The sequence below is a fragment of the Garra rufa genome, chromosome 9 (genome assembly GCF_049309525.1).
Source record: "Garra rufa chromosome 9, GarRuf1.0, whole genome shotgun sequence".
NCBI lineage: Eukaryota > Metazoa > Chordata > Actinopteri > Cypriniformes > Cyprinidae > Garra > Garra rufa.
Window position 1 is genome coordinate 1239497 of NC_133369.1, and position 13726 is coordinate 1253222.

At 27.1% G+C, this 13726-nt stretch overlaps 1 protein-coding gene across 1 annotated transcript in view; it reads left to right on the forward strand.

The window, feature by feature from the left end:
• Positions 1-12329, forward strand: part of phldb3 (pleckstrin homology-like domain, family B, member 3) — a 30774-nt gene extending 18445 nt beyond the window's left edge. The window contains exons 9-13 of the mRNA XM_073846904.1: positions 3829-3930; positions 4021-4099; positions 8190-8364; positions 10245-10329; positions 12147-12329. Coding sequence (XP_073703005.1) covers positions 3829-3930; positions 4021-4099; positions 8190-8364; positions 10245-10329; positions 12147-12329 — 624 coding nt within the window. The remainder of the gene's footprint in view (positions 1-3828; positions 3931-4020; positions 4100-8189; positions 8365-10244; positions 10330-12146) is intronic.
• Positions 12330-13726: the final 1397 nt, after the last annotated feature.

Sequence of the window (13726 nt, forward strand, 5' to 3'; positions counted from 1 at the left end):
AACAACACCTTTCCTCGACCAGTGTTATTATCATTAACTAAAACTAAAAATACAAAAAAAGTATGTTAATTCGGATAAACTGAATGTTTACAGAAATAAAATAGAATATGACTTAAACTGTATTCATTTCAGTTAGTTTCAAAGGCAAATTATCTCATTTTTTATTAGTTTAAGCTAAAGTAATAAAATTAATAAAACTAAAATGGAAATAAAAATGCTGTACTTTTTGTTAACTACTAAAAATAAAACCTAATGCAAAATATTCTAAAATACTAAGACTGTATAGCAATGGTAATAAAATAACACCTCTCCTAAACCAGTGTTATCATCGTTAACTAAAACTAAAAATTAAACAGAAATTAAATAGAATAACAAAACTTAAACTTATTTTAATTCAGTGAGTTTCAGTTAGCTCTATCTTTTATTTACTTTAAATGGAAGTACTAAAATTACTAAGACTAAAAAAGAAATAAAAACTAAATAGGCAATAAAAACAACTAAAACACACAACAAAAATACTTTAGCACAACCAGTTAAACCAGTTCAGTAATAAATAAATAAAAAAAGAACATAAACTGAGTTAATTTCTGTTAGTTTCAAAGGCACCTAATTTGGTTTATGCTGAAGCAAAAAAATTGCTAAAACTACAACTAAATAAAAACTAAATAGACAATAAAAAAACGTCTAAAACATATATCATAAATACTAAAACTTTACCTAAAAATTCAAATAGAAATGCAAAAAATTAAAACTAATGCAAAATGTTAGTAAATACTAAGATAGTATAAAATAAGACCTCTTCTAACCTAGTGTTATAATTGTTAACTAAAAAATACTACATACTATACTGCCCTCCAAAGGCAAAGTGCAGTAACTACGCCAACACTGAAACTGAGAAAAATGCTTTTAAAGTTTTTACGCCAGCTAGTCAAATATGTTGATACTCTCGTTTCCCTGAAACAGGACAAAATTGAACCAGGAGACTTTGCCACAAGACAAAACAGTTGTCACAAAGTCCATTTTAAGTCTTAACTCAATTTTGACCAAATGTGTAGTTACTGCGCTTTGCCTTTGGAGGGCAGTATAGTACACTTATGTAAATTGAAATGAAACGGAAATGAAATAGGATTTAACAGTTTCACTTAGTTCTAATTTTCATTCAGTTTAAGTTAAAGTACTAAAATTACTAACTATAAACCAGACATAAAATTTACAAAAACTAAACAGACATTCAAAACAAAGAAAGTGACAAAAAGTTGACCAAAAATGTAAAAACTGAAATAGCAAAATATAAACTAATGCAAAGTATAAATAAAAAAAAAAACAGAGGTATTATAATAATAATGAGACAGAAAACGCAATTTCTCTGCAAGTTTGGTGATCTGCAGATGTTAAATTTAAAAATCGCAAATGTTAAATCTGCAGAATTGCAGCGTTGCAGTAAAGTGGGGGTAGATTGTGTTCATTTACTTTCTAGAAGTATTATAACAGTATATTGAGTTATGTTTTGAAATGAATGTGTGTTGCAGTCTCACTATCTTTAGTGCTGTCGGTTTTTTTCAGCATGATTAGAGATACACTCGAGTGCAGGAAAAAGTAGGTGGAGGGAAGAATCAGTGATGAAATAGGGAAAAGAGAGAGAGAGAGAGAGAGAGACAGAGACAGACAGAGAGAGAGAGAGAGAGAGAGACAGAGAGAGAGAGAGAGAGAGGGGGCTGGATTCCCAGGGAAGGGCAGAATTGGAGGAAAAACGGGAACAAACCGACTGACACACAGACAGCAGATAACCTGACAAACTCAACACTGGAGCATCTGGTGAGTCTCTCTGTGTGTCCTGTACGTGTTTCTGCTCTGGTGAATCACATTCTGCCGCTCAGATGTGAGCCGTCGGGACAGACGCAGGGAATGTAGGGAGCGGCGTGTTGGGATTTATACTGAGGACAGACGGGATCGAGAGTAAAGCAGATCGTAACTGGTAACACTACGGACTGTCTAAGAGAATTAGGCTTGATTTGGAGTCTGGAGGAGATGAAGACAGTCGCTCGTGTGTGTGAGTCACAGAGGAGGAGGGACGTTTAACTTGAGTTCATGTTCACACAACTGCTCAACTACACTTACTAGTGCTGTTCAGTCAGTGTTCACTAAACGCTGACTGTCTTCAAAACATGTGTCTACTTCAGGACAGTGATGTTTTAGTATCATTATTGTACTATATTAGTATTTATTAATATTTTGCATAAGTTTTTACTTTCCATTTTTACTATTTTAATTTTAGTTCAAGTTTAGTCATTCTTAGTCATATTTAGTTTTACTTTTTTTATTCTATTACTTTTTTTCTTTACCCAAAAATTTGAAATGCATTTGAAAAATTGAACTGAAATAAAAAAGAAGTTTTATTTTATTATTTTTTTTGTTCAAGTTTAGTTTTTAGTCATATTTTTTGTTCACTAAACAAAGTTTTCATTTAGTAAAGAAAAATTTGCCTAACTGAAATAAAATAGATTAAAGTTTTATTTTTCTATTTTACTTTTAGTTCAGGTTTAGAATCGTCATATTTATCGCTTTTGTTGTTGTTGTTGTTGTTTTTTTCACTAAGCAAAGTTTTCTTTTACCAAACAAAAATTTGAAAGTTTGACTAACTGAAATAAAATAGACTAGTTTTATTTTATTTTTCTATTTTAATTTTAGTTAAAGTTTTGTTATTTTTTAGCTATATTTAGTCTATTTCGATTTTCATTTTTTTATTCTATTTAGTTTTTTTATTTACTAAACAAAACTTTTAAATACATTTGAAAATTTGAACTGAAATAAAATAGGTTAAAGTTTTGTTTTATTTCATTTTATTTTTCTATTTTTTTCTATTTTAATTTTAGTTACAGTTATTTAGTCTAATTTTTATTCTATTTAGTTTTTTTTATTTACTAAACAAAAATTTGGAATACATTTGAAAATTTCAACTGAAAGAAAATAAGTTAAAGTTTTGTTTTATTTCATTTTTATTTTCCTATTTTAATTTAGTTGAAATTTAGTCACATTTATTAGTCTTTATATATTTTATTCATTAAACAAACTTTTCATTTACCAAATTAAAAAAAATAAATTTTGCCTAACTGAAATAAAATATTTAATTCTAGTCCTATTTATTTATTTTTTAATTTATTAAACATTTTTTTATTTACTAAACAGAGATAAACAAAAAAAAATGAAGTTTTATTTTATTTTTTTATTTTAATTATTATTATATATATTATAATATTATATTATATTACAAATTTTTTGTCATATTTAGTCTATTTAGTTTTAGTATTTTTGTATTCTATTTAGTTTTTTTATTTATTAAACAAAAATTTGAAATTTGTTTACTAAACAAAAAATTGAAATGCATTTGAAAATTTGAACTAAAATATAATAGGTTAAATTTTATTTTTTTTTTGTCTTTTTTTATATATGCATTTAAGTACTTTGACCTAAACTAGTACTTCAAACTAAACAAGCCAAACTAACTTAAATTAAATAAGTAATTTTTTTCAGTTGTTTTCTTTTTATTAATGTAAATTGTAAAAAAAAAAAAAAAAAAAAAAAAATTAATAAATATTTTGCATCAGTTTTTATTTTATCTTCCATTTTAATTTTAGTTACAAGTTTAGAAATTTTTATTGTGTTTTAGACAATTTTAAGATTTTATTGTTTTATTTTTTATTTTGGAAGTGCACTAGATTTTCGAAAAGTACTTTTTCTTGTTCATGTATTATCATAATAACTTCATTTCATATTGCAGTATTTTTACTCACTCACTCACACACTAAACATCAACATTTGCCTTCATAGATTTTGAAAGAGAAGAACCCACTCACCGATTGGTCCAACATCGCTGGCTCCTCCCCCTGCGTGATGTCACACTCTCCTCTGACCATTCACAAAGCAGCACAGGTACGGTGTGAGCGTGCACGCTTGGTTTTGACATGCAGACTGTAATGATTGATGAGTTTGAGCGCACTGACTGTGTTCAACATCATGTAGGAATCGCTAAAGGATTCGACCAGTTTGCCCCGCAGACGCTCGCACAGGAAAATCACAGACAGACCGCTTTCTGCACAAGGTGAGCAAACCGATCAGGTGAAAACAACTTTCAGTCATACACAAATACCTGCCGAAATGCGGTTTAACTGGCGTCAGACTGTAAGTAGGTCAAACTGCAACACAATTGTGCAAGACGACGACATGCAAAACATGCAAACAGCCGAAGGTCCCGCTCATCCTGCGTGTCGTGGCTGATTAGATGTGTTTTGATCTGGATTGAGGCGTGTCGGTGTTACTGGAACAGACTGGAAAAGCCAGTGGAGCCGCTGCGGAGATCTCTGTTCAGACACAGCTGCGCTTTTATTCCTGACACTCATTTATCTCATGAGGACATCAATCACTGACAATCTGTGACTCAAGCTGGGTTATTTTACTGTCATGTTTTTCTTTTTAATATTTTTTATTAATAGTTTTTATTTCGTTAGTTTGTTTTAGTAATTTGGTGCTTTTTTGTCATTATTAGTATTATTATTATCTATTTTTATTTATTTATTATTTTTTATGTATATCTATATAGTTTTTTTGTCATTATTATTATTTTTATTTTTTTTTGCATTTTTTAAATTTGTTTTTAATATGTCTATATAGCTTTGATTTTTTATTTCAGATTTAATTTTTATTAAATTATTTTGTTTTATTTGATTTGAGTTAATTTTATTTTTTATTTGATGTTTTATTTTTTTTTTATTATTAATAGTTTTTATTTAGTTATAGTTTGTTTTAGTAATTTGGTGCTTTTTTGTCATTATTAGTATTATTATCATCTATTTTTATTTATTAATTACTTTTTTATATATATATGTCTATATAGTTTTTTGTAATTATTATTAGTATTTATTTTACTTTTTTTTGCATTTTTATGTGTCTTTGTTTTTAATGTCTATATTGTTTTTATTTTTATTTCAGATTTATTTTTTAGTTATTTAAGTACATCGTGTTAAACCAAATGAAATTATTTTATTTTATTTTAGTTCATTTTATTTATTTATTAATAAAAGTTAATAAAAAATGTGTATTATTAATTTATTTTTATTATTAGTTATTATTTAGTTATATATAGTTAGTTTTAGTAATTTGGTGTTTTTTGGCCATTGTTATTATTATTTATTTGTTTATTTATTTCGCTGGTGTATATTTGTAGCAATAGCCAAAAATACATAGTATGGGTCAAAATTATTGATTTTTTTTCTTTTATGTCAAAAATCATTAGGAAATTAAGTAAAGATCATGTTCCATGAAGATTTTTTGTAAAATTCCTACTGTAAACCTATCAAAATGTAATTTTTGATTAGTAATATGCATTGTTAAGAACTTAATTTGAAGAACTTTAAAGGTGTTTTCAGTATTTTGATTTTTTGCACCCTTAGATTTCAGATTTTCAAATAGATGTATCTCAGCCAAATATTGTCCTATCCTAACAAACTATACATCAATAGAAAGCTTGCTTATTTATTATGATGTATATATATCTCAGTTTTGTAAAATGTAACCTTATGACTGGTTTTGTGGTCCAGGGTCACATATATATATATATATATAACTTTTTTATTAATAGTTTTTTAGTTATATGGTTAGTTTTAGTAATTTGATGTTTTTTTCATTATTATTATTATTATTATTATTATTATTATTATTATCATTTTTATTAATTTATTTATTCGATGTCTGTATAGTTTAGATTATTTTTATTTCAGATTTAATTTTCAGTTATTTTAGTGCATCATGTTAAACTTAATGAGATTATTTTGTTTTATTTGATTTTAGTTAATTTGATTTTTTTTTTTTTTTTTATTACTAAACATTTTTATTTACACTTTTTTTATTTAGTTATATAGTTAGTTTTAGTAATTTGGAGTTTTTTATGTTTAATTAGATTTTAGTTCATTTTATTTTTATTTTTGTATTATTCCAAGTTATTTTATATATTTGATTTCAAGTAATTTGAATATTTCAAGTGATTTTTAAATAAAATTAATTTTTAAATTTTTTTATAGAATAATTTGTTATTTAATTTATTTTTAATTTAATTTATTTATTTATAAAAATATTTTTTACATTTTTACACATGTCGCATAAAGTTTTTAACAATGTTGGTAATTAAATAACATTTTGGTTCCCTTTGACTTCCATTAAATGTTATAAATTTATAATGGAACTCAATGTATATTAAATAAATAAATAAATATATACATGTAAATATATACTGCATGTATTTATATTTACATAATTAATATACACAGTGCACACATCTATATAAAAATAACTTATATAATAGATGTGGTTTATCGAGATTAATCGTTTGACAGCACTATTTATTTTGTTTCAAATAACAAATGTTTTTTTGGTTTTTGGATTTAGTTGTAGTTAATGATAATCTCCCTTCATTATGAGTCAGTCGTTATGAACACATTCGTTTTGCAACAGAAGAGTCAATGAGAAATCTTATGAGGTAATGATTGAATTATAAGGCGTGACTTTATTTTATTGCACTTGCTGTTAAAATGATGATGGGAAAAAGGATTGGAAAAATACTTCCAGGACTACAAATGAAGTTATAGAGCATTTCTATTGAACTGCAGCAGTTGCCAAAGTAAACAGGTGTGAGTGTCGCATATACGTCGAGACACTGCTGTGTTACACAAATACTAAAACAAATTTGTTGAGCAAACAAGTCAATAAGACGTCAAATGAGATCATGATTGAATGTCATTTTATCACACATCCTGATAATAGTGTTTAATTGCCTGTTTTTCCTCTTTTCTAAATAACTTTAGATAAACATTAGAATCAAATGAAAACACGTTCAAGTCACATTTCACAAAATTGAAAGAAAAAATATTATGAATAAGGAAAACAACCTATTTTTGAATTGTGTGATTTCATTCTTAATGAGTAAAATCTTGCATTAATTTTGCATTAATGCAATGCAGCATTTTCTTTTCTGATGTATATATATATATATATATATATATATATATATATATATATATATATAAAAAATTTTCTCAAAATTTAATTGTATTTATTCAGATTTCCGAATAAATTTCACACACACACACACACACACACACACACATACATATATATATATTTTTTTCCCATATTATTTTTAAAGGAATTGTTCATCTAAAAATGGGATTCCTGTTATCATTCACATTATTCTTGATCTAATATTGTCATAGAATGATTATTAATGTACATAATTTTTTTATAATTTTTTTTATTAAAATTGTTTTTTCACACACAATTATATATATATATATATATATATATATATATATATATATATATATATATAAATTTTTACTAATTTATTAATTAATTAATTTATTTTTTGCTTTAACATATTAATATATTTTATTTTTAAAGAGATTATTCATCCAAAAATGGTATTCCTGTTATCATTAATATTATTTTTTATTTCATTTTGTAGAGAAGATTTTGTATAGAATAGTTTATATATATATTAATATAATATTTTCACATGATTTTTAAATTGTAATTTTATTCATTCATTTTTCCAAATAAATTTTATATATATAAAATTTATATATATATATATATATATATATATATATATATATATATATATATATATATATATATATAATTTTTTTTTTTTACATATTAATATATATTTATTCAATTATTCGTCCAAAAATGGGAATTCTGTTATTATTCACGTTACTTTGTATTTACTTTTGTCATAAAATGATTTATAAAATGTCATAGAAAGATGTTTTCTGAATTCCAAAAATTGCAATTCTGTTATTATTCACTCACTCTCATGTCTTTCCAAACCTTTCAGACTTTCTTTCTTTAGTGGAACACGAAAGAAGATATTTCGAAGAATATCAGTAACCAACCAGTTTCGGTTTCCATTGACTTCCACTCTATGGTCAAAAAATCAATAAAAAGTCAATGGGGTCCAAAGACTGTTTAGTTACAGACACTCTCCAAAATATCTTCTCTTGTATTCAACATTAGATGGAAAGTCAGAGGTTTGGACTGACATAAACATTTGGACAATTTCCGTGTGTGGTCAACTATTGCTTTAGGATGTTTATTGCCCAGAAGTGATTGACTGTACATGTTTTTGTATGTTTCAGTGTTGGTGCGAATGACTCCGGACAGACAAACCTCAGAGGCTCTGTCGCCTCGCCTTCCTCATCCCGCCCACAGACTGAGTAATGGACATTGTAATGGACTGAGATCAGCAGCGCAGAGCGACGGGAACGGCTCGCACACGCCGTGCAACAGCACCAGCACCTCCCGCGCGCCCAGGTGAGTGAGATAATAATGCTGCATCCTCATAGAACAGGTGTGTGTTTGTGTGTTCGTGTGGGTGTGTGAAGGCTTTTATTTGAGCCCTGTGAATCTGAGGTGTGTGTAAACGTATAAAACAGTGTGGGAGGAATTATGTGAAATCATAGGAACACTTAAAAGAAATTGACAATGTGTCAGTCATTATTTCATTCAAACCCATATGCTGTTATTCATCATCTGGATCGTAATAGCAGATTAAGCTATTTTATTGCAGCTTGTTTTCATACAATAACAATAAAATAATCCAGAACTGTCAAATTAAAAAATAGCATAACATTAGTGCATATGATTAATGTAAAACTAATACCATAACAACAAAAAAATTTGTAAACTACACACTGCAAAAAAGGCTCATCTTACTTAATATTTTGTTATTTTGTATCTTGTTTCTAGCAAAAATTCTTAAATTAAGATATTAAGACATAAAATATTTAAACTTGTTTTAAAGCTAAATGCACTTAATTTAGTTTTTTTTTTCCCTGGAAACAAGATTAAATATCTTATGTCATTTTGCTTGTCTAGTAAATGCATCTTAATTTAAGTCTTTTTAGATATTTTGACTAGAAAAAAATAAAAAAATAATACTAAAATACCTTTTTTTGCAGTGCAAAAGTACAAAAAATTTATTTCAAGGCAATATTTATTTTTATTTTTTGCTGAGCATATGAGACGACTTAAAAAAAAAAACATTAAAAAAACAAGTCTTAATGATCCCAAATCTTTTGAACACACTGCAAAAAAATGCATTTCTTACTTAGATGTTTTGTCTTGTTTCCAGCTTAAATATCTAAATATTCTTCAAACATAAAGGATTTTGTAGACAAGTAAAAATTATTGTCTTGATTTCAGAAAAAACAAGTCAAAATTAATTGCGTTTTTGCTTGAAACAAGCAAAATAATCTGCTAATGGGGTAAGAAAAATAATCTTGTTTTCTGTTTGAAATAAGATTTTTTGTCTTACCCCATTGGCAGATTATTTATATTATAAAAACTCACTTAATTATGACTTTTCTGAAAACAAGACAGTCATTTTTATTTGTCTAGTTAATCCTTCTTGATTTAAGAATGATATATATATATATATTTCACATGATTTTTAAAATGTAATTTTATTTATTCAGATTTCTGAATAAATTTTACACACACACACACACACACACACACACACATATTTTTCTCTAACATTTTAATATTTATTGTTTTTAAAGGAATTGTTTATCCAAAAATGCAAATTCTGTTATCATTCACATCTTACTTAGTATTTTGTTATTTTGTATCTTGTTTCTAGTCAAAATTAGATATTGCAACATAAGAAAAATGCTGTTTTTTCATGCACCGGTCAAGTTTGAGATTTTGGGCTTTTTGATAAAAGTGTTTTTTCAGACTAGTGGAAAGGAAACACCCAAAAGACACTGATAAGTGTTTCTTTTATAGCACTTTATCTATTTGTGTCAATAGATTTCAATTACAATCCATATTTTTAAAGGCCGTTTTCTCAAAGCGAGTTATTTCTTCTACACTGAGCCATAAATCTCCACTTCAGCAGCACTTACACACACCACACTTTACATTTGTATTCTTGTCTATTTTCTGAAGGTTTTTACTGAGGGATTTGTTTGTATATAATTTGCTTGATTTTATTCTCCCCAAAAATGGTAAAAATATATTGCTTTCTGTCCAAGTATTTTCTAAATTATGGAGTGAACAAATGAGCTACCCAAAATTCCCTGAGTAAAAACATTTATTATCTCGATATATTAATATATATTATATTATCACCTAGTGATATTATTGAAGTAAATGTAACTATCAGGCATGAAGATCTCTTGTTTTTACAGCCCACAGAGTCTCCTGGATTTGGTGGCGATCGAGCGGAAACTCAGGGAAGCCAAAGCGGAGCGGGAACGTCTGCTGAAGGAGAGAGTGAGTTACTGACCGACACAACTCTGGTCTGACTGACAAAATATATGAACAATTAAAAATATATTTGCTAAAATATATTGTTCAAAATATATTTAGATATTTTCTACAAGTATGTGTTTATATATATATTTTTTTTTTCTCTTTTGAAACATTTAAATAAATTTAAAAAATTCTACAGAAAATGGGCAAAAATATATTTGCTAAAATATTATTTAAAATATATTTATGTAAATATTTTTTCTACCAGTATTTATTTAAACATTCAAAATGTATTTTAAAAATTATACAGATAATGGGCAAAAAATATATTTGCTAATATATTTCTTTTTTTTTTTGTATATTTTTGACATTTAAAATATATTTTTGAAATTTAACAAATAATGGACAATAATATATTTGATAAAACATTGTTCAAAATATTTTTATGTAAATATATTTTCTACCAGTATTAATATTTATTTGTTCATTTCTTATGTATTTTGAACACTATATTTAAACAATTAAAATATATTTTAGAAATTATACAAATAATGGGCAAAAATATATTTGCTAAAATATTTTTTTTAAATATATTTATGTAAATATATTTTCTACCAATATATTTTTTTCCGTTTTCATTTTTGACAAACATTTAAAACGTATTTAAAAAAATATACAAAAACTGACAAAAAAAATATGTTTAAAAATATTGTTCAAAATATATTTATGTATATATATTTCTACCTGTGTACTTTTGGACATTTTTTGTATATTTTGACACTATATTTAAACACAAATTATACAAAAAAATTGACAAAAAATGTATTTCATAAAATATTGTTCAAAATATATTTACGGAAATATATTTCTACCTGTGTACTTTTGGACATTTTTTGTATATGTTTTAAATTTAAAATCATTTTTATATATATTTTTGACACTATATTTGAAAAATAAATATATTTTACAAATTATACAAAAAAAGTGGGCAAAAATATATTTGCTAAAATATTGTTCAAAACAAAATTACGTAAATAAGTGTATTTTTGGCCATTTTTTTTGTATATATATTTTTTAAAACATATTTTAAATGTATAAATATATTTCAGTCCAAGAAAATGCATTCACAAGGAACATAATTTAAAATTTTCCAAAATGCAGTATTGCAATATATAATAACATTATTAAATCATTATAAATCTACTTTTAAACTCTAGTAACCCATCCACATGTGCATTCAGCCTAAATGTAGGTTACTGTAAGAATGGAAATGTATTTTCTTGCCCCTCAAATAAATTTAGAAATATATTTTGGCATATAAAGGCTGAAACTTTATATAATTTCTTTTGCAAATATATATTTGTGACCCTGGACCGCAAAACCAGTCTTAAGTAGCACGGGTATGTTTGTAGCAATAGACAAAAATACATTGTATTTTTCTTTAATTACAAAAATCATTAGGATATTAAGTAACGACCATGTTCCATGAAGATATTTTGTACATTTCCTACTATAGATATATCAAAACTTAATTTTTGATTAGTAATATACATTACTAAGAACTTCATTTGGACAACTTAAAAGGCGATTTTCTCGATTTCCTCAATGCTTTGATTTTTTTGCACCCTCAGATTCCAGATCATAAGCAATATTCTCACATGCAATGCTGTTTTACACTAAATTAGGATCCAGTGATATGAAAGTGAAACAAGAAGTCAATACTAAGACTAAATTTGCCTCCAAATGCACATTTGTTTCCCTCAATGAGCACATTTCTAAATAAAACTAGTGGTCTGAATCAGTCATAACGGTGGTTTCCCGTCTGTGTTTGGATGCAGGAGGAGCGGCAGCGGCTGCTGGAAGAACAAAGGCGACAGAAAGAGCAAGAATCTGTACAAATACACACAGACGCATCCAAACTAGAGACGTGCGCTGAGGAGAGACTGCAGATCAACTCAACGCACAAGAATCTGGAGGTACTTCTGATGATTAGGAGACTGCTTAAAGAAACAGTTAAATAACACCTAAATAACTGTCTCACCAATGGATCCTCTGGAGTGAATGGGTGCCGTCAGAATGAGAGTCCAAACAGCTGATAAAAACATCACAGTAATCCACACCACTCCAGTCCATCAGTTCACATCTTCAGAAGACAAAAGCTGAAACAAATGCATCATTAAGACTTTTTTAACTCAAATACAAATCCATAATTCATAATAACACTTCCTCCAGTGAAAAACTCCTTCTCCTGTTGTCTTTTTTTATTTGTTTAGAGGTGTTTTGGCTTGTAAACAGTGCTTGATCTGTGCAGATTTCTCTCCTGATTCAGACCAGAGCACTTTTCAGCGGGGAAGCGTTATTATAAATTATGGGCTCAATGTATTTGAGTTAAAAATGTCTTAATGATGGATTTGTTTCAGCGTTTGTCTTCTCAAGATGTTAACTGATGGACTGGAGTGGTGTGGATTATTGTGTTGTTTTTATCAGCTGTTTGGACTCTCATTCTGACGGCACCCATTCACTCCATTCACTGGCGAGATTTTCAGCACATTTTCATTCCATTTTAAGAAAAAAATATCATGCCTTAAAGTCAAAATTATGACTTAAATCGTAATTACGAGATACAAAATAAAAATAATGACTCTAAAAGTCAAAAGTTTGAGATAAATTAAAATGATGAAAAAGTCAAAATTATGAGAAAAAAATTCTGTTATTTCTGGTTAAAATATAAATCATAATTTCGACTCTTTATCTTATTATTTTGACTTTTGACATAATTTTTTCTTAAATGGAATGAAAATATGCTGAAAATGGCATCGCTTGCTCACCAATGGATCCTCTGGAGTGAATGGGTGCCGTCAGAATGAGAGTCCAAACAGCTGATAAAAACATCACAATAATCCACACCACTCCAGTCCATCAGTTCACATCTTGAGAAGACGAACGCTGAAACAAATCCATCATTAAGACATTTCTAACTCAAATACATTAGGTCTGTAATTCATAATAACGCTTTCTCCAGTGAAAAAGTCCATCTCCTTTGTCTTTTTTTTATTTGTTTAGAGCTGTTTTGGCTGATTTGTCTATTGATTCAGACCAGACCACTTTTTTCACTAGAGGAAGTGTTATTATGAATTACAGACTCAATGTATTATAGTTGAAAACGTCTTAATAATGGATTTGTTTCAGCTTTTGTCTTTTCAAGAGGTTAACCGATGGATTAAAGTGTGGTTTACTTAAAACAACAATTTTCTGATTTAATGATGCTTTGAGTCAATAAGAGTGCTCCGTTTTATATATTTGACCATTTTGAAGTCTATTCTGGCCGAATCAGTACAAAAACTGCTGATGTTTTCATCTGTTTACAGCGTTCATACAAGGTGCTTAAAGTGTTAAAGTGCGTCAAATTTAAGGCCTG